The sequence below is a fragment of the Homarus americanus genome, unplaced genomic scaffold (genome assembly GCF_018991925.1).
Source record: "Homarus americanus isolate GMGI-L3 unplaced genomic scaffold, GMGI_Hamer_2.0 scaffold23578, whole genome shotgun sequence".
In the NCBI taxonomy this organism is placed as follows: Eukaryota; Metazoa; Arthropoda; class Malacostraca; order Decapoda; family Nephropidae; genus Homarus; species Homarus americanus.
In genome coordinates this window covers 8912942-8940688 of record NW_024733231.1, presented here as the reverse complement: position 1 = coordinate 8940688, position 27747 = coordinate 8912942, and the positions used below count along the sequence as shown (strand labels likewise).

Sequence of the window (27747 nt, the reverse complement as noted above, 5' to 3'; positions counted from 1 at the left end):
GCTACAACTATCCACAGGTTATCACCAACACCACTACTACCATCACCACCATAACCACAACACCTCATCACCATCACTACCACCCCAACAACAATCACCACAATCCACCACCCACACAAATGACCAACCACCATCCCACGAATAGGGTTTATAGTTAACCCTTTCATAACCTAACCTAACCTAACCCAATCCTCCCTACTCTCAATTTTCATGGATTGAAGGAAAGACAGACACACACAGACACATATCCACCAATCATACAGACAAAACACACACACGTATATTACAGTATTCATGAATCAGATGTCGAACCCCTGTACTGAAGGCTTTACACGATGACTAAACTCCTCGTGGCCATTGTTAACCTTTTGTAAGAAGCTAGCGTGAATTACAATAATATTTCACCATAATTTCACAGTTTTTCTTTTTTACAAATATATCGACGACTGAGTGACAATAGCTGCCGGGAGGTGGGGGAGGTATACGATGGATGATAAGATATACTGAATATGAGGTGTTGTGGGTAAGTATGCTTGATATATCGGCTCACTTTCCCCCCCTCCTGTATATGCTTAATTTGACCCAAATATCTATTCGTTTGGTTATTGAGTTACTTCGTCTTTCTATCTTGTCGTGTCGTTATTCCTTCATTTATCAATTTACCTTCTTATCTATTCTGTAAATCTCTCTTAACAGCATTTGATGATAATATTTACATATATATTTCAACTCCTAAGTGATATATGAAGATCAATTCGAACCCTACTAAATGGGGATTCGACAATCACCTGTTTCATACACTCCCATTACTAGATAATTTTCCTATACAGTATCCAGCATTATGATTAATAATAATATAAACACGATAATGGAGTATTTTATAGCAGAAACAGCTATTATCATTCATCAGTGGGTATTTACCATGAAAAAGGAGCGATGGGAAGGCTTTGGCTATAGACGACACGAGGATATTTCTTTCATTTATAATTCACAGCAAATATGTAAACTTGCCTGCAATTTTGGCCCAAACAATGGATTTATCTTTTCGCAGAAGCATGAGTCCTAGTTTAATATTTAATGATAATATAGCTACTTTTTGTGCAGATATATCTACAGTAAGGTGATTTACTCCGTCGTTTAGATAAAATATGAAATATCTCTGCGTCTTGTTGTGCCGTAATAAGCAGTATTGCCAAGTATGATGGATGGATGTTCTCCTGGACCACACAGCAGCGTTACCAAAGACATAAATTTTATCCTATTTTGTACATAGATCTTCTCTATATCTGTGGGTGCGTACCTAATGAGTTAAGTGATTTTACCGTGTGTGTATGTATGTACTGTATGAATGTATGTACTATCGTGGACAAAAGTTCGCTCCTTCCCAAACTGAAGCAGTATCGACCCGCACAGCACAACCACACGAGATAACAATCAGGGTAAGTCAGTTCGGAGACTCATTCCAGTGTCTCAGTTTCACTACAGGGGTCGAACTTTTGTCCACGATAGTACTACTACAACCAATTCTACTATTACCACTTACTACTATTACTACTACTACTACTACTATTACCACTTACTATAGGGTGTAAAATACGTACATACAATCATCCACATCATACATACAAACCCCTACACCCCAAGACACACTAAATATGGATGATATTCCCGTAAATAATATATAATCCCTGTGCTAGTTCCAGTTTATAATGTATTTTGGCCCTGTAATATTCACCATTCTATTACTCATTACACGTATTACTCCACCAAAATACTGATAACCTTTACCGTAACCCCTTATGTATGGAGCCCTGTCTGTGCTGCGAAAGATCATCTCACAACTAAATGAAATACCGTAAATGACGTCCCTGTAGTGAAGAGGTTAGTGGGGATAAGTCTTTTTAATGATCTGGGGTCAATTACTGTAGATGTAATTTGGGTGCTTGGGTAATCACTTATCCTAAAGACTCTTGGAAAGATTAATTAGTTTTAATCTTAATTTTATATTGTTTTTATTGTGTTTTTTATTGTTTTTTGTTATTCTGGATGTGGTGAAGTGGTCAAACACGGCCTGGGGGTTTGGGAAATCATATCTAAGCTAGTTCTGACCCGTGTAAACCAATTCTGACGCATCTAGACCATTTTTGACTCATCTAGGTGAGTTTAGACACATTTATCTTTGTCCTGACACATGTAGGTCAGTGCTGACACATCTATCTTACAATTTTTTGACATATCTATAGCAGTCTGACACATTTAATGCAGGTCTGACACATCTACTGCAGGCCTGACCCATCTACTGCAGGCCTGACCCATCAACGACAGGTCTGACACATCTACTGCAGGCCTGACACATCTACTGCAGGCCTGACCCATCAACGACAGGTCTGACACATCTACGGCAGGTCTGACACAACTACTGCAGGCCTGACACATCTACTGCAGGCCTGACCCATCAACGACAGGTCTGACACATCTACGGCAGGTCTGACACATCTACTGCAGGCCTGACCCATCAACGACAGGTCTAACACATCTACGGCAGGTCTGACACAACTACTGCAGGTCTGACACATCTATCTTAGTGCTGACATATCTAGACCAATACTGAAACATCTACCTCTGCCCTGATACTGTACACCAAAATCTGACAGGGTTGACAGACAAATAAGAACACAAGACAGACACGCAAACAACTATACGAGGTAGACAGACACAAACAATTATACAGGAAAGATCACACACAGACAAACAAACAAAGTATTAAATTTTTGTGATTAATTTTATTTTTGTATATTTTTAATTAATTAGCTTTTATATTTTACGATTTAATTGATTAATATTTTATTTATCTAAAGAACACTGGCAACAAAAATGCAAAAACAACAATGAAAATCTTACGAAGACCAAAATTTCAGAATTAAGCTCCAATTGAAGGTGTACTTACTTGTACGATGCCATGATAACGACTGAGATTCGACCCCAGCATCAGGTCTCTTACGGTGCTCCCCGCTGCCAGACTTCACCACCCACCAGCCGTAGGGATCGTACAGTCTATTTTGATCAAAACATCGCCCATTGACGTTCTCATACATACACCTTGTAATCCCACGGGAATATAAACTTGACATACGAGGCTCGAACTAGTGATGGATCTGGTTAATATATAATTCTCTATGTGGGAAAAATATTCGGTGTGAATGAAGTTTTTATTGAGTATTGGCTGAACAACAGAGAAGTACATTCACGTAACAATAAACTATATATCTATCTATATATCTACATTTTATATGTCATATTTTTACCCATTCATCCTTCTATCTTTTAATCTATCTGCTGATCAATCGATTCACCTATCTATCGAGAGGACAAGGAATGGTGATTATAGTACACAACCATCCCCTTGGCCGCCCGCGACCCCTTGGCCAGCCACACCCTCTACCAAATTTCAGCTCCCCATCTTCAAAACCGCGACCCGCAGTTAGAGACTTCGGTTTGTCTGTCTGTCCATATATCTGTTTGTTTGTCTGTCTTTTTATATGTCTATCAACTTATCTAAAGATTAATTACTGTAACAAGACAGTCACACCCTGAATTATCTATAACCATTAATCCATAAGCAGAAAATTGGTTTAATCTATCACAAGTTTTTTCATGGAACCTGGAGAAATATGTGGTGTTGCCGTGGTAATATATCTTAGTATTGTTCACGTCTCCCATTGCTAAAATATTGGAAAAACTTACGATAAAATTACCGGGTTGGGATTCACAAAGAAACTGTGAGGTGGAACTCTAATTAAAAATGTTGTCGGTAATTTTGTATTTAACAAACGTAAAAACCCGAAGAATCTCCTCTCCCCTCCTCGTGCTACTTGGGGATGAAATTCTTCAGGTGATGCTTATTATATTACGAAAGATAAGTTAATTAGTTTAGCTCATTTTATGGGCGATAAATTGTACAATGTCACAAAATCTGATAATGTACATCTGGACGCGACGAATGTAAATAATGACTCACTTGTGATTTATCCACATGAACAACTGTCCACACTATCTGAAATCAATATCTTAACCTCCGCGTTACAGAACAACAGAAGGAAAGAATCAAAGAGTAGGGTACGCGATAATATACCGTGGGTCTTACCATATAGTATATTGCATTCGAATTAGCTTAGTTACTCATAAATATATGAAGAGTTTTCTATGACTTATAGGGGTAACTGAGATATATTGCACTAGCTTCTGTTGATGTTAAATGTTCTGTGTTTTTTATATATAAATAGATAGATAAATTTATAGATAGATAGTTATATAAATAGATAGATAGATAGATATATAGATAGATAGGTAGATAGATATATAGATAGATAGATAGATTACAATCTAAATATTAAAACGGTTAGCAAGACAGTGCAACAGATATCTAAATATATGGGAAGGTTAAATCAACAAAAATATTCATATTCTATAGAGTTCTTACCTGCTGTAACAGTCTACCACTCTATGTTATTGCATCGGTGACTATAGTTAAATTTGAAAGGAATTTAGACCGGGCAGGAAGGAATCTGTATCTGTGCGTATCCAAAATTTCCTTCGAGGGTTCTAGGATTTAATGCTTAGAGGGGTGCGTAGATTCATAATTAACTGGGAGAAAACCACAATATTTACACTGTATTATGAAATCCTAGTAACATGCAAATCAAGTCTAATTTCAAAATAAAATTTACTCCATTATCCCCTCAAAGGGTTTGAAGGCTGAAGGGTTCGGTAGCGAGATACAGAGGTTCGGTAGATAGATAGATATATAGACTAATACAGTATACTTGATGGGAAGAGAAAACAATACTACATTCATGACTTCCAGAGTTCAAAGGTCCGGTAACAAAATTCAAGGGTTTATAACAGGGACTCGTGGATTTGGTACTGGAATTAAGGGACTGGGATTTAGGAGTTCTAAACTGGGATTCGGGGCTCGGCACCAGGAAGGGTTCAGTACTGGCGGAGGAACCACAACACAGCCAGACGCCACGGGAGGAGGTCAACATTTATTACCTGTGATTCTGTAGCTTCTAATACACCCTCCAACAAGATGAAGATCACTGTGAAGATATTACAAGGCAATGAATGTACCATGGAGGTGAGATAGTGACCCTTAGTGGTGATCTGAAGGGTAAAATAAGTGGAAGATGTGGTGATGCAAGTGTGGCTGCCTGGTGAGACGTGTGGTTGAATTTATTTGGAAAGAATGATGGGCAGGTGAATAATTGGAATGATATTTTCTAGTGTATAATCCAGTTTGATTGATGTTTAATGTACATGAGTGGTAATATTGTAATGAAAAAGAAAACTTGATGAACTAACAGGCTGACTGCCGAGGGGTAAGCTTATGTAGCTACGTGTGTGTGTGACATGGATGGATTAAAATATATTCAGTATTATAAGGTATTTCAACAAAGGCTAATCTAAGGTACCCGTTAGCTATTAAAAGTTTATATATATCGTTGTCCTTACAAATTGGCAGATTGTGATGGCTACCTATATTTTTGGGGGTATACATTATGAATTATACTGTACAGTACCTGCATTGTTTTCACACATACTAAATCAAAACTAAACTAAAGATTTATTGATAATTCTTAAGATGATCAACACACATCGTAGCTTTCAGAATTTTACCTTGCAAGAAATTTGGGTAATATATTTCTTGACGAGAGTGGTCCAGCCTGAGCACCAACTTGAGGAAATTTCTCCATAGACGATAAAAGCTTTCTTATCCGATAAAATGACAGATGGTGTGCGAGGAATGCATTTTGGGTAATATTAATATAAAAAAATAAAGTGGCGACCCTCTTTTTTAATCCAGATTCAGTTAAGTATCATTAGTTTGTGTTCTTGCTGTCAGGGATGATTTAATGATTTAGCTCTGGTTAGTAAAGTATCTTAAAACTGGACATTTTTAAGATGGTTTGTTCAGACAATGACTTAAGGCGTAGAATGTGGGCGCTGCTTCATTACTACACAGCACTTGGAAATTTCAAGCGATTTCTACTGAATGTCCCCACTAATTAAAACAAATCTGACCCCAGTGGAAGTGCAAGGAATATATTTTGCTTCAATTTCTAAAAAAAAAAAAAAAAAAATTTGCTTGAAATATCTGCTGGGATGAACACAAGATTTGTTTTTTTCACACCTGATTTACATTTTTCACGTTGAAACGAACATTCAGTAGAGATGTTCTCAAAAAGGTCCACGTTCGAAGATGGCGACCATATTCTATACCTGTAATGTTTCAAGGTGAATATTTAAATTTTTAGTGATATAGAAGTAATGACCAGACAGTTAATAGGACTACATGACAATTAGCACCTCCAGTATATTTCACCTTAAGATTAGTCACCCTAATATTAATTAAACCTAACCTAGCCTTACTTCCTCAGGCATCATTAGCATGTTTAATCATCAGGTGAAATAAGTTGGAGTGTTAGGTAATAAGAATTCAACTTAATGTGAAATTTCTCGTATTTCAGGTTCCTGGGAGTTCTAGAGTGTCCAAAGTGAAAATTATAGTGAACGAATTTCTGTCAGTTGCCCCTCATGCACAGCGGCTTGTCTACAAAGGAAAGACTTTATCAGGTGTGTTACTTGTGACTTTGTTGTTTGTATATCCATATTTTTGCTCTGATTATCTCATTAACACCATTTCTGTGCTCTTTCAACTTTTCAAGCTTATTTTACAGGGTCCGACTAATTACCCAAATGTACCCAAATGTAGCCAAATATAGCCGGAATGAAGTCAAATAATGGTCCTAGATGAATAAATCGGACTGCCAATCACTTCTCGACTAGTATTTGGTGTCAGAAAGTCACAAAAAATTGGAAAACTTACTTTAATCCGAGTTAATAGATCGCGTGCATGTACCGACGGAGCGAGGAATGTACCCAAATGTAGTCGCAATGAAGTCAAATAATGGTCCTAGATGAATAAATCGGACTGCCAATAACTTCTCGACTAGTATTTGGTGTCACAAAGTCACAAAAAATTTGTAAACTTATCTTAATCTGAGTTAATAGATCAAGTGCATGTACCTAATCTAATCTAACCTAACCTAACCTAACACAACACAACTCAGATTAAATTAAGTTTACCAATTTTTTTTGACTTTATGACATCAAATAATAATCGAGAAGTGATTCACAGCCCGAATTACGCTTGTACGACCATCATTTGACTTCATTGCGGTTACATTTGGGTAATTCCTCGCTCCGTCGGTACATGCACGCGATCTATTAACTCAGATTAAAGTAAGTTTTCCAATTTTTTGTGACTTTCTGACACCAAATACTAGTCGAGAAGTGATTGGCAGTCCGATTTATTCATCTAGGACCATTATTTGACTTCATTCCGGCTATATTTGGCTACATTTGGGTAATTAGTCGGACCGTATTTTACATGAAGATTAATGATCCCAGATTGTTTCACTTGAAGATTAGTCGCCCTAATATAATATACCAGATCACAGGCAACTTTCTTTCCATGTCTGCTTGTATCCTCCTGGGGCATCCAATTACATATCAATTTTTAGGATAATCTGGTTTGTCTAGCTATGTGTTAGTTCACTTGACTACTACTTCTAATTTGTGTACAGTAGATCAAGGCTACAAAACTTTCACAGTTAGGGAGGAAATGATGATCACATTTACAGATAAGAAGGGACAGGAAAAGCCTTAGTCAACAAGTACACACACACACACACACACACACACAAAACCATCCAGACACTCATAGCTTTTTAATATATAGAAGCTGTCTTTTCTTGCAGATGAAACCACACTTGATGAAGCTGGCATCACTGACGGAGCCAAGATCCATCTCATGGTGAAGAAGGCGGAGGTGTCGTCTCCCTCCAGTGGGGCATCCTCCTCCTCCAAGAAGTTAGAATCCCCGACGACAGTGGACTTCTTCTCTCAGTTAGATACTTTTCTTAGCAAACACTTGACTCAAGAACAAACGACAAAGGTGGTCAGCGAATTTAGAAAGGTAAATTGATATTTTACTAATTTATTTTATTTGGGGGGGAGGATTCTGAGGATACCTGTATGAGAACATATATTAACACTTGAGTTTTTCTTGTGGAGTACAATACAGTATATTTCAATACTTGTACAGTATACATATAAAATAGAGTACCAATGTTTTGTACTGTGCATTTAGGTTTCCAAGTTGTGTTTTGTTTGTTTATTGTTCCTGTTAGAGTATATTCTTTATCCATTGGGTGAATTAGCCACCATGTTTATTTCACCTGATGATTAAACACCCTAATGCTTTCTGGGGGGGGGGTTAGGTTAGGTGAGGGAAACATTAGGATAATTGATGTTAAGGTTGGATTAGCTAAGCTGGAGGGTTAATCTTTAGCTAATCTATTAAATATTTCTGGCTTAGGATTGAGAGTTGCCATGCTGTGAGGGTTTTCATGATTTATCGGGTACACATACAGTATAACCTTTGGAAAGGAATTTTATAGAAGGGAAAGTCCTGGTAGCATATTCAATGTACACAGAGGGTTACCCGAGGATTAAGCACCATAGCTTATTTAACATAGTTGTGTGAGAATAAAGATTATATACAGTAAACCCTTGATAACTCGGCACATATTGGGCTCTGGCCTTGCCGAGTTATCCCAAATTCTGACTTATCGAGGCACCCCCCCCTTACAAAAATACAATAAAAAATTATCAACCCATGTACTGTGTGTGTACATGGTAGGTGACGCAGGCGGCCAGATATGTCGAGATTTTCCCAAATAATTTTATATATCTTGGCATTTCCTGAGTTATACATTCCGAGACCATATCCATACCGAGTTATATGAAATTCCGAGTTATTGAGGGTTAACATATTTTGTATACTCTGATAAGTTTATATTAATCATATTTTGATCATTTCAGAATTGCCAGTTGATGGTGGACAGTATGAACTTTGACGATATTGAAAGATTCGCCGCCAGCAACTTTACAGAGTTTTAAGGATGCCCGTTTCATTTACTTCTTTACAAAAATATGAATATGACAGCGGATTATATGTGTGTGAAGATGATGAGTGATTCGAGATTGACGTAACAAACAGTGAAAGATTTGATGGATGTGTGAAGACGGTGATGACTCAAGTTGGGTGCAGTACATATTGGCGTGAAGACTGAACAATTCAGAGACTCGTACGGTAATATGGTGAATCAAAACATCTCGTGTGTTTATGATAGACATCGAGAGCGCGGATTTTTATCGTTGTGAAACAGTTATGTTTGGAAGCTCATTGACCAGTTGATGAAGAATACTCTTTCCGGGTATTGTACGTGTGAATTGACGGACTCTTTTGTAAATGACCCTTTGTGTTAGATGTATACAAATATCTTTATCTTATGTTCTACTGATGCTTTCCACTGTGAATGAAGATTTAGGTGAGGAAATATTATATTCTTGAAATTATGAATATGGAATGTCACATGTTGACAGTCGTAAAGTGTTTTATTAAGAGCTTCATGTCGCCTCAGAGACTAAGTAATGATATTCAGTAACTCCCACTAGTACAAATACCCACATAAGTTACAGTGTGTTGTGATCGCTTGAAATATCTCTACTGCTCTTGATGATTTTTATATATAATTAAACAATATTGAACTCTCTAGTCCTAGTCAGTTTTGCTTTGATATCTCATCATCTTGCTAGTGTTTGGAAAATGAATTCTGATGTGTGTTTATGTTGGGTCTTGTGAGGCTTTTCGTTTTTTTACTGATTGCTTTGTATAATAGTTGCAATGTCTCTCTTGTATGATTCCCAGATTGAAAGAATATCAGAGAGGCCCACTATGCCATATACTATACTCTCATTATTTATTTATTTTATTTATATTTTACAGCAGATGATGTGGACCTAACTTGACCTTTTGGTTAGGTTAAGTTAGGTTTCATTGGTTCATATCATCTGAAAAGTAAATGGCTTAGTGGTCCTTTTGTTGTAACTTCTTAGCATCGGCCATATTTAGTGACTGAAAGAAATTGTATGTGTGTAGTAATGTATATATTAGTGGTGGTGTTGACATAATGTGGTCAGTACTGGGTGGGATATGTATACGTATGATGTCTTGCCTTTAATGTACGACGCTACTTATTGGGTATTTGAACTGATAGATATAAAAGTAAATTGACTGGGATTTTAGAATGTAAACATGGTAGGTTTTATGGAAGAAATTTTAACTCTCCTCCACATAATAGCTATAGGGGTGTGCTAGTACCCCTGGCGTCCGCGTCCAAATCCAGGTTAGGATTTGTGTTGGTGCCTGCGGAGCCAGTGGGGTTAGGATGGACCTTTGTGATTGGTGAGTTCATGGGTTCGTATAGGTTAATGATGGAATATTTCATAGGGAACTGAAGGTGCATCTGGGGGTACAGAGCCAAAATATTTGAAGCTATATTGCGAGAACCTAAGTTAAATGAGCCACAGTTCTGATGAGACCTTAAACTAACCTCTAAGATCGGGGCTTAAAAGGAGTGGGCTTCAGTCAGGTTAATTTGGGGCCTATCAATACTGGGGCCCATTATTCAATCACCTGTGTATCGGCTCAGTAGTTAAGCCCATGCTATGCAGAATTGCTCAGTGAGGTAATTCACTTAAGTAAGTAATTTTCCATTTTATGATTTTATCTTCGCTCATCAAGGGTTTGACTCATAGCTGAAGGAACTATGAGTGTGTCTGTAAGTTAACATTTCTTAACATAAATTTAATAATGGTTTGCAGATGTCATGGATGCATGAAATATATTTTTTGTTTCTAGTGTGTTCTTGTACAATATGAACTTTTGTAAATCAGGATTTTGTTTCTTAAGTTGGGATCCTTATCTTAGAAAAAGAAATACAGTATATCAAATAAATTTCTAACAAAAATTTCAGTTTTTCAATGAACATATTAAAGAGGCACGATATTATTACACAGAGGCGGCTCTTAGTTACGAGGTTGGAGTTGGTAAATGAAAAGGTTTTGTCTATTTAGGGACTGAGACGACAACATTATTTAAGGGCGATAAAATCCTGATCATTTCAACTTGTAAATATCACTAACACTTTTGTGTACTGTACTTCTACATAATAGAAGTTAGTTAGGAGTGATGTTTGATATAAAATATGAAACATGGAATTCTCATTTACAGGATGGTCATCTTACAGAAGGTAATACAGTAAGGTATAGTATTTCAATTTTATTAAAGTCTTTGTGATGACAGAGGCTGACAAAAACTGGTGGGATATTCCTCATCCTTCCTCCTTTACAGTTATACGATATCTTTGTTTTGCCATTTGTGTCATGGTGGAATAGAAGAGGTAAGTCAATCACACCATAATCCAAATGGCTCAGAATAGAAGTATATTAATGAATACAGTGAAACCTCGTTAATTTGGATTAATTGGGGGAAAGGTGATCTAGATTACTGCAAATTTCTATAGCGCAAAGGCCAACCAGATAGAACAAATGACAACTTAACATGTAATGAAATAAAACAATAACCTATAAAATAAAAGTGAATATATATTTAAAGAATTGCTTATCTTTAATTCCAAAAGGCTCTTGGCTCCTGAAGGTAGTGTGAGAGGCAGTAGTTTGAACACTACTACTAAATTTCTTACACACTAATTCTGAGACACCATCACAAAGCTCTGTACTTAAACACACATCATTTTTCATCAGACCCATCAGATTGACTGGAACTGTGTACATAGTTGTGGGAGTGTGTACATGGTTGTGAGAGTGTGACATGGTTGTGTGTGTGTATACATGGTTGTGGGCGTGTGTGCATAGTTGTGGGAGTGTGTACATGGTTGTGAGAGTGTGTACATGGTTGTGAGAGTGTGTACATGGTTGTGTGTGTGTATCCATGGTTGTGGGAGTGTGTACATGGTTGTGAGAGTGTGTACATGGTTGTGTGTGTGTATCCATGGTTGTGGGAGTGTGTACATGGTTGTGAGAGTGTGTACATGGTTGTGAGAGAGTGTACATGGTTGTGTGTGTGTATCCATGGTTGTGGGAGTGTGTACATGGTTGTGAGAGTGTGTACATGGTTGTGGGCGTGTGTGCATAGTTGTGGGAGTGTGTACAGGGTTGTGAGAGTGTGTACATGGTTGTGTGTGTGTATCCATGGTTGTGGGGTGTGTACATGGTTGTGAGAGTGTGTACATGGTTGTGAGAGAGTGTACATGGTTGTGTGTGTGTATCCATGGTTGTGGGAGTGTGTACATGGTTGTATGAGTGTGTACATGGTTCGGAGTGTGTGTGTACATGGTTGTGAGAGTGTGTACATGGTTGGGGGTGTGTGTACATGGTTGTGAGTGTGTACATGGTTGTGTGAATGTGTACATGGTTGTGTGTGTGTGTGTGTCCATGGTTGTGGGAGTGTGTACATGATTGTAGGAGTGTATACATGAATGTGAGTGTGTACATGGTTGTATGAGTGTATACATGAATGTGAGAGTGTGTACAAGTTTGTATGAGTGTACATGGTTGTGTAAGTATGTGTATGTGTACATGGTTATGGGTGTGTGTACGTCGCCAAGGGCGTGTGCACATGATTGTGTACGATGAACTAAACCTTTGGGAATTGTGACAACAAATAAAGACGCAAGTGTTTCAACAAAACTATGAAAACTTTGGTATTTTATTACTTAACTTTTTTACTTTTATCCTCTATGGTTATTTTGGTGTTTCAATAAACCTATGAATACTTTGGTGCTTTGTTGAAGGATAATTTTATTCGTCTCCTTAAGCTAGTATTTTTTCATCCAGTTTTGAATTCATTGGGCACTAGCTTAAAAGCTTAATGCTCCTACATCACTCATACTCCTCATCCCTCCCACAACACTCATACACATCAACACCCTCACACAACACAACGTTCTCACTTCTCAATAATCTCGCAACATTACAACACGCATCTCAAAGCATCACCACATTTTAGAACAATACACAATACCACTTTCAAACATCACCAGACTATGAGTTGCTCTACGGGTGGCAAATAAACATCACTTTAGAACAATTACCAACAACGGTATTATTCGCATTCAACCAAAGGAGTGTTGAAGGGTAAAATCTGCACATCCCATAATATTGCTCTAATCTCCCTGAAATTAATAATGAGCAAAAAACCTTTCCCAAAGAAACGGCCGCATCTAATGAACGCAATCAGGACGCGATTCCATGGATGGTTTAGATTGTGATTTTTAGGAAAAATTAAGAATTCGTCTCGACTCTACAAGTAGCTGTGTGTGCGCGTGTGAGGTGGTGGTGGGGGCGACGTCCGACTCTATCCTTCGAATTCTGTATTTTACCTTTAGATTTGGAGTTGAGCGCAAAATAGAGTATTTGTCTAGAGGTGGGCGACGACGGTTACGTATGTGTGTGTGTGTGTGTGTAGTAGTGTGTACGTATTTGGTGCTGGTGGCGGCAGCGTCCGTCCGACCTGGTCGCGCGAATTCTGCATTTTTCATCAAAATCAATATCTAAACAAGCCACGGAATCGCGTTCTGATTGCGCTCAATCGATGCAGCTTGCTCAAAAACCCCTTTCTTTAGTAAAGGTTTCTTTGCTCATAATTAATTTCAGAGCGATTAGAGCAATATTAAAGGAATTACGGCTACATTTCTTTCCAGGAAGTCTTCTCTCATAATATTGCTATTATTGGCACCAGGGATAAATTTTATTGATTTCGGAAGTAAATAATACCCCCAAATTTAATTTCCATATATAACTTTGCTGATATTGTATAACTTTGGCTCGAATATCGCCCTAAAGAGTGATGAGAGGTACATGTAACTTCACTTGGAGGGTGTCTGGGATGCTTTGGGATGATTCTTTTGTGCTGATAACATATATTCCATCAAATGGACAAATAATAATCAATTTAGAAGAATTACTAACAACGGATTTATTCACATTCAACGAGGAGACTACTGAAGGGTAAAATCTCCATATCTCCCTTAATATTGCTCTAATCCCTAAGAAATTCATATTGAGCAAAGAAACCTTTGCCAAAGAAAGGCTATTCGCATACGCCGCATCGAATGAACGCAATCGGGACGCGATTCCATGGATCGTTTAGATTGTGATTTTTAGGAAAAATTAAGAATTCGTCTCGACTCTACAAGTAGCTGTGTGTGCGCGTGTGAGGTGGTGGTGGGGGCGACGTCCGACTCTATCCTTCGAATTCTGTATTTTACCTTTAGATTTGGAGTTGAGCGCAAAATAGAGTATTTGTCTAGAGGTGGGCGACGACGGTTACGTATGTGTGTGTGTGTGTGTGTAGTAGTGTGTACGTATTTGGTGCTGGTGGCGGCAGCGTCCGTCCGACCTGGTCGCGCGAATTCTGCATTTTTCATCAAAATCAATATCTAAACAAGCCACGGAATCGCGTTCTGATTGCGCTCAATCGATGCAGCTTGCTCAAAAACCCCTTTCTTTAGTAAAGGTTTCTTTGCTCATAATTAATTTCAGAGCGATTAGAGCAATATTAAAGGAATTACGGCTACATTTCTTTCCAGGAAGTCTTCTCTCATAATATTGCTATTATTGGCACCAGGGATAAATTTTATTGATTTCGGAAGTAAATAATACCCCCAAATTTAATTTCCATATATAACTTTGCTGATATTGTATAACTTTGGCTCGAATATCGCCCTAAAGAGTGATGAGAGGTACATGTAACTTCACTTGGAGGGTGTCTGGGATGCTTTGGGATGATTCTTTTGTGCTGATAACATATATTCCATCAAATGGACAAATAATAATCAATTTAGAAGAATTACTAACAACGGATTTCTTCACATTCAACGAAGAGACTGGTGAAGGGTAAAGTCTCCATATCTTCCTTAATATTGCTCTAATCCCTCTGAAATTCATTATGAGCAAAGAAACCTTTACTAAAGAAAGGGTCTTTTAATACGCCGCATCTAATGAGCGCAGTCGGGACGCGATTCCATGGCTGGTTTAGATTTTGATTTTGAGGAAAAATGCAGAATTCGTCTCACCTTGGGCTGTGGGTGCGTTTGTGGTGGTGGTGGTGGTGGAGGCGACGTCCGGCTGAATCCTTCGAATACTGTATTTTTACCTTTAGATTTGGAGTTGAGCGCAAAATAGAGTATTGTCTAGAGGTAGGCGACGACGGTGATGTATGTGTATGTTTGTGGTAGTGTGTACGTATTTGGTGCTGGTGACGGCAGCGTCTGACCTGGTCACGCGAATTGTGCATTTTTCATCAAAATCAAAATCTAAAGCAGCCACGGAATCGCGTTCTGATTGCGCTCCATCGATACAGCATGTTCGAAAACCCTATCTTCGAGAAAGGTTTCTTTGCTCATAAGTAATTTCATAGCGATTAGAGCAATATTAATGGAATTGCAGCTACATTTCTTTCCGGGATGTCTCCGCTCATAATATTGCTATTATCGGCCCCAAGGTATATTTTATTGATTTCGGAAGTAAATAATACACCCAAATTTCATTTCCATATACAGGTTTACTGGTGTAGTAAGGGTTTGACTGGAATATCGTCCTGAAGAGTGATGAGAGGTACCTGTAAAGTCACTTGGAGGGTGTCTGGGATGCCTTATTGCTATTCTTTTATATTGACAACATTTATTCCATCAAATGGACAAATAATCATCGATTTAGAAGAATTACTAACAACGGATTTCTTCACATTCAACGAAGAGACTGGTGAAGGGTAAAGTCTCCATATCTTCCTTAATATTGCTCTAATCCCTCTGAAATTCATTATGAGCAAAGAAACCTTTACCAAAGAAAGGGTCTTTTAATACGCCGCATCTAATGAGCGCAATCGGGACGCGATTCCATGGCTGGTTTAGATTTTGATTTTGAGGAAAAATGCAGAATTCGTCTCACCTTGGGCTGTGGGTGCGTTTGTGGTGGTGGTGGTGGTGGAGGCGACGTCCGGCTGAATCCTTCGAATACTGTATTTTTACCTTTAGATTTGGTGTTGAGCGCAAAATAGAGTATTGTCTAGAGGTAGGCGACGACGGTGATGTATGTGTATGTTTGTGGTAGTGTGTACGTATTTGGTGCTGGTGACGGCAGCGTCTGACCTGGTCACGCGAATTGTGCATTTTTCATCAAAATCAAAATCTAAAGCAGCCACGGAATCGCGTTCTGATTGCACTCCATCGATACAGCATGTTCGAAAACCCTTTCTTCGAGAAAGGTTTCTTTGCTCATAAGTAATTTCATAGCGATTAGAGCATTATTAATGGAATTGCAGCTACATTTCTTTCCGGGATGTCTCCGCTCATAATATTACTATTATCGGCCCCAAGGTATATTTTATTGATTTCGGAAGTAAATAATACACCCAAATTTCATTTCCATATACAGGTTTACTGGTGTAGTAAGGGTTTGACTGGAATATCGTCCTGAAGAGTGATGAGAGGTACCTGTAAAGTCACTTGGAGGGTGTCTGGGATGCTTTATTGCTATTCTTTTATATTGACAACATTTATTCCATCAAATGGACAAATAATCATCGATTTAGAAGAATTACTAACAACGGATTTCTTCACATTCAACGAAGAGACTGGTGAAGGGTAAAGTCTCCATATCTTCCTTAATATTGCTCTAATCCCTCTGAAATTCATTATGAGCAAAGAAACCTTTACTAAAGAAAGGGGCTTTTAATACGCCGCATCTAATGAGAGCATTTTTTATGAGTTACGTGCAATATAGTATTTGTCTTTACCACACATGTGAAAATAATACCTTTGTGATTGTGATATTTTTTATTATTTATTGTAATAATTGTATGCTCTCAACAATGTGTTAAATGAATCATTTGTATTAAATTTCTTTAAACCAATTCCTGCTTGATAATTTGTTTGAACCGTTGTGTGTCAAGATGTTCATAGTCTCTCTGTGGAAGCATAAATCACTAGATTCAGCTGGGGAATCTTTAACGCAGCCCTAATCAATCATGTGTTTATTCATCTAGCTCTGAATGGGATTGCAGGAACTCAGGTGAGAACAGTGCAGTATTGAGCAACCTCTAAAAGCTATATATATAACCCCCATGCAGAAGGTACTGTATACTATCCTCCTTCATTGACACACTATAAACAAGCAACTTATACGCTCTCTGAGGTTGGGTGTGAATTTCCATTAAAATTTTGTAGTAATGTCATTTTAGAAGACAGTCTCAGTCATAGAACCCTAAAAAATGACATCTCATTATTATCAACGTTTATGACCATCTTCCCATGTGTGTGTGTGTGTGTGGCTTTGGTTTACCGATGACCTAAAAAGGCAGCTGGTGGGTAAAACAAGACCAGGTTCCCCTACACACCGCAAACTAAAGAATACATGTACATAATAGATATGTGTTACTGCCTAATGAATCATCCAGGTGTGTGAAACTGACTCAAACATTGCTAATGTGTTATTTGAAGACGACAATAATTCCTGAAAGAATACAGTACACCATCATTGAAATTTGACAAACAAGGAATTCAAAATACAAAATAAACTTACCGATTTTTAATAGTATTACTTTAATCGTGTTTGAATATAGAGAACCAAGTTTAATATACATACTGCTTATACTGTTTTAAGACCAAATGGGTAATCGGAGTAATGTTATAGTTAAAGATAATTATCACTATGTTAAGGCATATATTAACATCCTTCATTGGGGAGGAACATAATAACTTCCTTAGTCAATATATTACGATCATGGCCATAAAAACCAGCTGGGTGGAGTCGGGGTTGATGTTGGAATCCCATTATTCTTATTATGAAATTAATTTATGAAATAAAGACATAAACATCCTTTTTATCCACAACAACCTAACCTATCTCTTCTCACCTGCTGATTACAGGGGAATACCGGAGTCCTGTGCGTGTGCTTGTGTAGGTGTGAGTGACGTCATGATGTTAACAAAAAATGTAGGCGTTGGGGTTAAAGCGTTAACAGTGGAGCTTGAGCCATCAAGAAGACGGTTTGTGGAGATCTGCTTATACTGTATGCGACTGTCTCTCTCCTCCGGTAAGTGTTTTCTGATATACTGAAAACTTATCAAACAATAAAGACTTTTCAGTAATATGAATTGTTTTAGAAAGTATAGTACATTTTGTATACACTATTTAGAATAGGTGAGGGAAAGCTTGTTGTTCTCTGTGAAACTTCAGAGCTATGATTCGAAGCATTAAGTTCAGTATAAATTTACAGTTGAATTATAAAAAAGAATAAACATTTTTAGAACTTAGACCATCTAAATATGATGGAAAAGATTAAGTAAAACTGCAACTGTTTTGTTATCGTATTTTTGTATAAGAGGGAATATTGTTCACTTAATCTGTCTTCTGCTTCCGGGTTGGTCATTCCCTCTACCGGGATGGTTTGTGAAGTGGTTATAGAATACTCCTTGAAGGCTGGATCTCGCATTGAAAGTCAGGTCTCATAATCGCTTTATTGCTGTAAGACTTATAATTTCTTTTTATTTAGTGATAATATAACAGCAGTAATACAGAAGTCAGGACGTTCCCAACCTTCCCTCACCCAACAATGCCTGTCCTTATTCTCTTTGCCCACTGATCGGTTTCATCGCTTCTTAGGCGGTCGGTTACGTCTCTGTACGCTCTGTTGACAAGTACTGAACATGTACTGGATCCAGAATGTATCTGCGCCAGTGTTACCAAAGTCTGTGGTCTTAGGCAGGTCACGGCGGCCTTTCCCGGTAACGTCACAGCACTCTTTGTGGCAGATTGTTCCAAGTGTTCACAATACTCCTCCGAAAAAGTTTGCCCTCACAATTTTCTGGACTTGTGGCTTCTTCAACTTTGACTGTGACCCTGGCGTCCGCCAGCTACTGGAATGGACATTCGATCGAGTAGTGCCTCTGAGATGTTTATAAGCAACGAATTAGGTCACCTCTTGTTTAGTCTGTAGTATAAGCTAGGTGGTGCAGGCGTTCCTAATCTCTTTTGGAGTTACTGAAGTGCCGAAGTGCAGGCACCAGACTGGTGGCCCTCCTTTGGACATTTTCGATCAGCGAAACACCTTGAGATTGTGTCAAGCAAGAGCAATCCCTGCATAAATCATTTTGGCAGTCCTTCACAAGGCTGGTTCGTAGTAGTTCCACCATTCAATAGCAAATTATTCATCCTCTATAGATGTCGACCCTTAACATTACGGCTTTAGTAACTTGTGTACGTAGTAAACCAAAATAAGTTATACTTTTCTTTGTAATTCAAGTTGTGCAGCACTGAGGACTGAATGTCTTGCTGTACTGTAGGTGTGTGTTTACTGTTGTGGGTGAAATCAACACTGGACACAATGACTCACCACCAGTGCTGATGCTGAGTGGTTGTGGCAGTGGTGGCAACAGCATCCCAGACTAAGAAGAAGAAACAATTCCTGGTAAGTCTTACTAATGTTAAAAGTTCCGTTTTAAGCATAACTGCAAATACGTGTGACTCTGTGTATGTTCGTGTGAATCTGTGTGCATGTGTGTCTGTGTATGTGCGTCTGTGTTTTTTATACCCAATGTGTGCAATGTTCTTTAACTGTGTGTGTTTGTGTGTGTGTGTAGAGATACCACACAGTGGCTCAAACTTTTGGATATGAGTTATTTCATAATGTTATACCGTAATGTCTACCCTGTTACAATTATCAACGCTGTTGTGTGTATTATTATTATTGTTATTGTTATCCATATTTATATTAGAATACAGTATATAGGATTTCAACATGGCTCTTCCTTAATGATATACCCCGACAGAGATACTGTCAGACGTCTATTGTGACCCGAACGAGTATAAACCAGTGTGTGGTACCAACGGTGTCACCCTATACAACACCCCTGCATGTTTTACTCAAGCGACCTGCCACGACCCTGCCCGTCTTCATCTCCACACAGGAGGAATGCAGTATGTTACACCACTTTGCTTACCTTTAGTAGTATTAATGTTCATCTTTAAAACCAGGAAAAATTATAATAAACTTCACCCATATATCCTTTAAAAAAGCTTTAGTGATTAATAGTTACTAAATAGCGATGTTTATTGTATTTTGTTATACAGAGAGTGTGTGACATACCAAGGGGAATATGTCCCCGTGTGTGTGATAATGGCGTGACGTATTCCAACCTGTGCACCCTGGACATTTGCATACTGCAATGACGTATCCTATAAGGAGTCTTGGTAAATGTGAAAGTAGGTATTACACTAAACACATTAGTTATTCATTAGTTATTCATGAGGTATGAAATAGTGCTCCACAAGACTTGTTTATTTAAATTGAGAATAACTTGGTTGATGATGCTAGTATTGTGCTTATTGTCTCTGTGACTGTGTCTGGCTGTCTGCCTCAATCTATTAATTAATTTTATAGTAATTTCTATGTATTTAATTTATAAATTAACTAAAAACAATATCTACAAGACTTGTTTTACCTTGTCAGAGAAACAGTGCGCCTTAAATGGTGTAGTAACACCGCCGACCCAGTGTGTGGCACAGACAGGGGTGACCTATGAGTGACTGCATGTTGGATAATGCAAGATGCAACGACGCTACCCTCCATCTGGCCTACCGGGGCAGATGTGGAGGTGAGTGAATGTGAGAAGGTGAATGAATGAGAAGGTGTGAGCATTCGATTGCTGGGGATGGTGAGTGAATATGAGGAAGGTGTGTACAGATGTGAGGGGGAGGAATGATACATATCTGGACGAGCAGCATGTAGCCAGCATGTATGTATGTATGTGTATGTATGTATGTGTGTGTTAGCATTTGGTTTATGTGCACATATTTTTCAGGGCCCATATATTGTGTGTACATTTCAGGTTGTTAAATTTGGTAGTCCTGGAAATTGGAAGAGCAAGATACCATTTCACATCTTGAAGCATGTGGAGGAGCGTGGAAGGGTTAATTTAGGGCCTGCTGCTGAGCTGGCTGATCGTACCTTTGTTGGTGGAGTCACTGGGCAGTAGGGGCGTGGTACTTCCCGACATGTTGGGTCCTCCTCTGATGTTCTTCTTGGAACGTGGTGGTAGGTCAGGTCCCACCTACTCCCCCGATGCAACCAGCTTACTTGTTCTTACTGTAAAACCCAGGCCATACGATCCGTTACTTAAACACCCAAAAGTGTCAATTGCTAAAAGTAGTTCCCTGGATCCCAAATCCAAACCAATAGCAAACACCAATGTGGAAAGGCCCCATGAGGATCTCTTCTCTTCATTCACCTATGAGGGAAGAAATTTCCAATCATGGAGGGGAGGTCTCGTTCTTTCCCTATTCGTATACTACGTGGTACGGGCGCAGCACAATCTATCCTCTGTTTAACGTCATTCCTGATACTTATCTACCGCATTTACTAATGAGAATTGTTCTAATTTCGGATCTCTCATCCCATTCTTCCTATCCTTTAGCTAAAGTGCACCTCAATGTCCCTTGATTACTGGGGAAGTGCAAATAGCCATAAGGAAAGACCCAATGCCTGTGTGCGGCATTCATTTATTATTAGGTAATGACTTGGTAGGAATCTAGTGGACCTAACATAAAACAGTCGACTCTCATACCTATCAACTCCACCCACTGACCTTAAAAGAAACTATTCCTCATCTTTTCCCATCTTGTGCTGTCACCCGGTCTGGGGAGTGTGCAGAAATGGGCCCTCTTCGTCTAAAACCACCTCTAATATCTTCCTGCCCACAGAAGATCTGTACAATAAGACTACCATTAGTAAGGAGGAGCTCAAATTAAAGCCCAACAATCTGATCCATCTTTGACTGTAACTGTCATGCAGCGGTTGAGGTAAGATTTTAGCACCTCCCTTCCGTGTTTTATTATCATGAAGGGGGTTTGATGAGCCTATAGGCCCCCTGGGCATGCCCATCTAGACACGTGGTCTGAAATACATCAGTGGTAATTCCCACCTCAGTCAGACCAACATTAGTACCCTTACTTATGATGGTATTTCAGGACATTTAGGAATCCTGAAAACATATAAAAGCTCCTCAACACTATTATTGGCCTGGACTTAGGAAGGATGTGTCAAAGTACCTAAAAATCTTGTCATATTTGTCAAATGGTAGGAAAACCGTGAAAGTATACCAGTAGCTCCCATTAAGCCCATCAGTATTTTTCTACACCATTTGAAAAAGATTGTTGTGGATTGTGTGGGCCCCGTACCAAAGACTAGAAGGGAAATCAATTCCTGCTCACAGTTATGGATACCAGTACACGTTATCCTGAGGCTTTTCCCTTAAAAGCATCACTTCAAAAAACGTAATCAAACATCTTTGCACCTTTTTCACTTCAGTGGGCATTCCCTAAAGAGAGATCCAATCCGATCAGGGCACCAATTTTACGAGCAATCTTTTCAAACAGGTGATGAAAAGACCTCCAGTGTGGACCATTGCTTTGTCTTCGGCTTACCACCCACAATCCCAAGGTTGCTTGGAACGGTTCCATCAAACTTTCAAATCAATGCTCAAAAATGTCTGTATAGAACACCAAAGGAATGGGATGAAAGCAGACTTATTTTACTCTTTGCCATCGAGAATGTCCCCAGGAGTCATTGGGTTTCTCCCCTGAGGTTACTATATGGGGGAGACAAATTAGGGACCCTTAAAATAGTAAAGGAGCTGTGGTTTTGACCTCCATCTAAGCCCGCAACAGTTTCCCAATTCCTGGTAAGTCTAATGTTAAATTTCCGTTTAGCATAACTGCAAATACGTGTGACTCTGTGTATGTTCGTGTGAATCTGTGTGCATGTGTGTCTGTGTATGTGCGTCTGTGTTTATGCAATGTGTACATGTTTAACTGTGTGTGTTGTGTGTGTGTGTAGAAGATACCACAAGATAAAGCTCAAACTTTTGAGATATGGGTTATTTCCATAATGTTACATACCGTAATGTCTACCCTGTACAATTATCAACGCTGTTATTATTATTATTATTATTGTTGTTATTGTTATCCGTATATTAGAATACAGTATATGTTTACTAACTGTGAAGCTCTTCCATAATGATATACTGACCCAGGATACTGTGTCCAGACGTCTATTGTGAGCCGAACGAGTATAAACCAGTGTCATGGTACCAACGGTGTCTCTCTAACTTCCCTGCATGTTTTACTCAGCGACCTGCCACGACCCTACCATCTTCATCTCCACACAAAGGAGGAATGCAGTATGTTACCACTTTGCTTACCTTTAGTATTAATGTTCATCTTTAAAACTGAAGTATAATAAACTTCACCCATATATCCTTTAAAAAAGGTTTAGTGATTATTAAGTTACGGTCGTAGCGATGTTTATTGTATTTTTGGTATACAGAGAGAAGTGTCTTCGGCCATGCACCAAGGAATATGTCCCCGTGTGTGGCAGTAATGGCCGTGACGTATTCCAACCTGTGCACCCTGGACATTGCATACTGCAATGACAATCACCATAAGGAGTCTTGGTAAATGTAGTAGAAAGTAGGTAATTACACTAAACACATTGGTTATTCATTAGTTATTCACGTGAGTATGAAAATGGTGCTCACCAAGACTTGTTTATTTAAATTGAGAATAACTTGGTTGATGATGCCTAGTATTGTGCTTATTGTCTCTGTGACTGTGTCTGGCTGTCTGCCTCAGTCTATTAATTAATTTATAGTAATTTCTATATATTTAATTTATAAATTAACTAAAACAATATCCTAAGACTTGTTTACCTTGTCAGAGAAACAGTGCACTTAAATGGTGTAGTAACACCGCCGACAGTGTGTGGCACAGACAGGGTGACCTATGGAAGTGACTGCATGTTGGATAATGCAAGATGCAACGACTTCTCCCTCCATCTGGCCTACCGGGGCGAATGGAGGTGGTGAAATGTGAGAAGGTGAATGAATGAGAGGTGTGAGCGATCGATTGTGAGGATGGTGAGTGAATATGAGGAAGGTGTGTGAATGTGGGGGAGAATGAAATGCATATCTGGACAGTATGTATGTATGTATGTATGTATGTATGTATGTGTATGTATGTGTTAGCATTTGGTTATATGCACATATTTTCAGGCCCATATATTGTGTGTACATATATCAATTTTAGGCCAATGTTACACCCACTAAATTATTCGGCTCCCATCTCATATTGTATCACGCTGTAAGAGTGCCAGGCCAATTTTTAGTGAATAGTGAAGGTTGTTGTATATTTCCCACGTCTGTATTCCCATTAACCTCATCAACGTACACTATAGATTCTCAGGAAAGAGTGCCCTACACGCTCTGCCTCTTCACTATGACCCTAGGTGTGACTGAAAACAATGGCAAGGTGTACGGAAATGAATGCCAGCTGAACATCGCCATTTGCAACGACCCGTCCCTCAAACCAGGGAGCTTGTCGTGATAATTATAATCATTGGGAAATTATCGATTTAAACGAAATTATACAGGAAGTGATATTTTGTGATTTTGCTATTTAATATTTGTTGTTATTTAAAATGAAGATTCTTTTAGGAAATATTTGAGAATTTGCAGGATATGTTTAGATAAGTTAATGAGTTAGGTTCCTTTGGTAGCGAATTTATCTAAGAATTTACGGTATTGAGGTCATATTCTTTAAATGGAATACTTAGGACAGGTAGTAGATCAGTGAATTCTATAAAGGAAGGGCAATTGGCTTTTTTTTATACACAAACAGACACACATAAAAAATGGACATATGTACACACACACACACACACACACACTACAAATCTGGCAGGAAGGGTCCATAAGATTGTGTAGACCTTCGTGTCTCCAAACAGCACCGTCGCCAAATATTAGTATCACTATTTATGAATGAATGAGTAGTAATGTAACGACGGACGTGATCAATGGTCTGGGTTTGCTATAGGTCATATGGGTTGGCCGCGGAACACGGGTTTACAACTTTTATTTCACAACTGCCTACTAAAGCATAGAGATTCGCCAAGTGAAGCCCTTGACCTCTATCGTCACTTAGAAGTTTTGGGGTAGAGGTCAAAAGGTCAGTTTAACGAATTCAGGAGATGTCACCTGGTAAACCACCTGGCGTGACAAACCTGGGATGTCGTCTCAGGTGAGTAGAGTATAGGCAGGTAGCTTATCTGATTGTCGGTGGAAAACCCTTGATGGTTTTGTGTTGCGATGAAGGTGAAGACACACACACGCACACCACGCACACACACACACACACTGTATCTATTTTCTCTATTTCTATTTTTGGGAATTTGGACCAATAAGGAACAAACTGGCAAAATTGAAAGATGAAGACAAAGGTAAATGAAGGGTGACCACCACCACCTGTCACCACACCTGTCTCCCTGACACCACCTGCCACCCACCAGTCTGACACCGCCACCATCTACACCACAATACCATCTGCCAACACTTGATACCACCAGCGGTACCTGCCAGCACTACCTACTGCCACCACTACCTTCCTGCCTGGCCCAGCACAAGTTAAGTCTCCGCCAATGACTGATTATGAGACGCGGTTTTCCAGTACTCAAATTATAATATCCAGTTTGTGGTTTCTCTACCCCGGTGTCTATGTAATATCACTGTACTCACCTGTATTTCTTGAAGTTATACCTGTAAATTTTGAACGTTTCCAACAGGAGTTGGGATACAATTTGCCTCGGTACCAGATAATGTAAATGAGACCCAGAGCAATACGAAAAAAGAAGACAAGTTTTTTCTTTTTACACGAATCAGATCAAACTTATTAACATCAAGGGTACTGTAGAGAGATCTCAATAAGGTTTGTGTGATGGTTTATTTTGGAGTTTGGTGTGGAAACACTACCTTAACTAAATACGCTCAATTAGAATCAAAATCCACAAGAACAGTAAAATAGTTGCTCTAATTTCCCAAGAGGTTTCAGCCTTTGAAAATCTTGGAATTGATTCTAAATAAGTTTCTATTAATTTTTGTCTTGTTGTTACATATATATCCTAGTTTCTATGTCAGTTTAAGTGTTTGTTTACACATTCAAGGATTATCATTTTGTAACATCTTTGGAAGTACAGTACTGGTTATCTGTTAGATATTAAGGCTATATGTCATTATTAGACATTGTGTGTGTATTATTTATTATTATTATTATTATTATTGTTATTATTATATGAATATGTTCCAATAAGAAAAAACTGAAAATAGGACATCTGGAAACTATATAACAATGCAGTATTCTAATACAGTATTGTATGATTAAATTTAACACGTAACACCGTAAGATAATCAATTATCTCCTTACACTGCAAATATTACGTCAATTTTCCAAAGATGTAAGATATTGAGGAATAAGAAAATGCATTATATTGGTTGGTTTATTATTCCCTTCATATATAAATTATAACGTTCAGTTTTGATTTTTATATTTGAGTAGAATATTCAGAGAATTACAGGTAAATAATAGCATAAGCTTAGAAAGTACGAGTATCTTCTCAATTTAACATAGTTATTAATCACACCTGTACACTTTTTATTTCCTTAAAACCAGAATTTCCTCTAGGTGTGTGAATACCAGTAGTGATAGTGCAAGTCTTGGGTGGAGTCGGTAACGATCAGGGACTACAATTATTAATAAATAGACACGCACGAATCTCAATTTACGAATGTCATGGGTTGCGTTAGGCTTACCCACGCAACCAACTCCAAAAGTTTGTTTTACCAGAGATTAAGACTGCCCGGCGAGAAATCTCATAACTGGGACATGTATTTTTCAATTGAGTGTATGTTAGCCAGCCTTTGGGGGGTGGGCAGTGGAACAGTGTTGTGCTGTTCATCGCTTCACGCAAAACCTCATTTAAGGAGTATCCCTGAGCCATGGGTTAGTTAAGACGTCGTCATTCTCTCTCTCCTGAAGGGGGCGGGACACCACACCACACAGAGTCCTCCACCTCCTCCCGTCCTGTAGACAAATGGCTCGACTTTGAGACTAAGCGTGTTAAACTAGGTTGTTACATCCCCCGTGGAAATATCACTTGTGGATGCCTGGTTGAGACAGAGCAATCCAGGCTGGCCTATCAAACCTACAGTAAATGGTTAATTAATTCAACACAGAGTTCTCCTGCGACACCCGTCTACCGTGACCGTATTGATCGACACAGGACTAAAGATGTGTTAACCTGGTTGTTATCTCGATGGAAGCATATATCACGTGTGGAAGCCTGGTTTGCGACAAAAGCAATCCAGGCCTGGTCTATGCACCTAATGGTTAATTCAAGTCACGCTTACCAGTTCTACTTGCGACAACCGTCACAGTGACTGTCAGTGACGCGAGACTATGTGTGGTAACCAAAATTTTTTTGTTTATTTATGGCCGTGGGAAGAAGTTCTTGTGATGAAGCCTGGTTGCAACAAAAAGCAATCAGGCTTCAGCAGTAAATGTATCACTTGAAGAATTAAGGCTCTGTTAAGTTATACCCATAGTGGAAGTAATCACATGTGTCCCAAGTTAAAATTCTCTTTTAGAAGATTAATTTTATTACAGCGTGAACGTGGTGAATCATATATCCATACAAATTATGAAATCATTGTATGGAGAGCTTGACAAATAAATGTAAAGTGCAATTATCTGCCCGTATCTGTGATCCTATCTTATTATTACTAAGGGTAATGACTGATTGGTTATGACAAAAGTATAACCAGTAACTTAGATAGATATTTGAAAATTAAATGAATCCATTAAATCATCATT

At 38.6% G+C, this 27747-nt stretch overlaps 1 protein-coding gene across 1 annotated transcript; it reads left to right on the top strand.

The window, feature by feature from the left end:
• Positions 1-5019: 5019 nt before the first annotated feature.
• LOC121869737 (ubiquitin-like protein 4A) lies at positions 5020-11583 on the top strand. The gene is made up of 4 exons (XM_042371299.1): positions 5020-5137; positions 6528-6633; positions 7821-8038; positions 8947-11583. Exons 1-4 carry the CDS (start codon positions 5090-5092, stop codon positions 9022-9024), a joined length of 450 nt encoding a protein of 149 aa, XP_042227233.1. The 5' UTR covers positions 5020-5089; the 3' UTR covers positions 9025-11583.
• The last annotated feature ends 16164 nt before the right edge of the window (positions 11584-27747 follow it).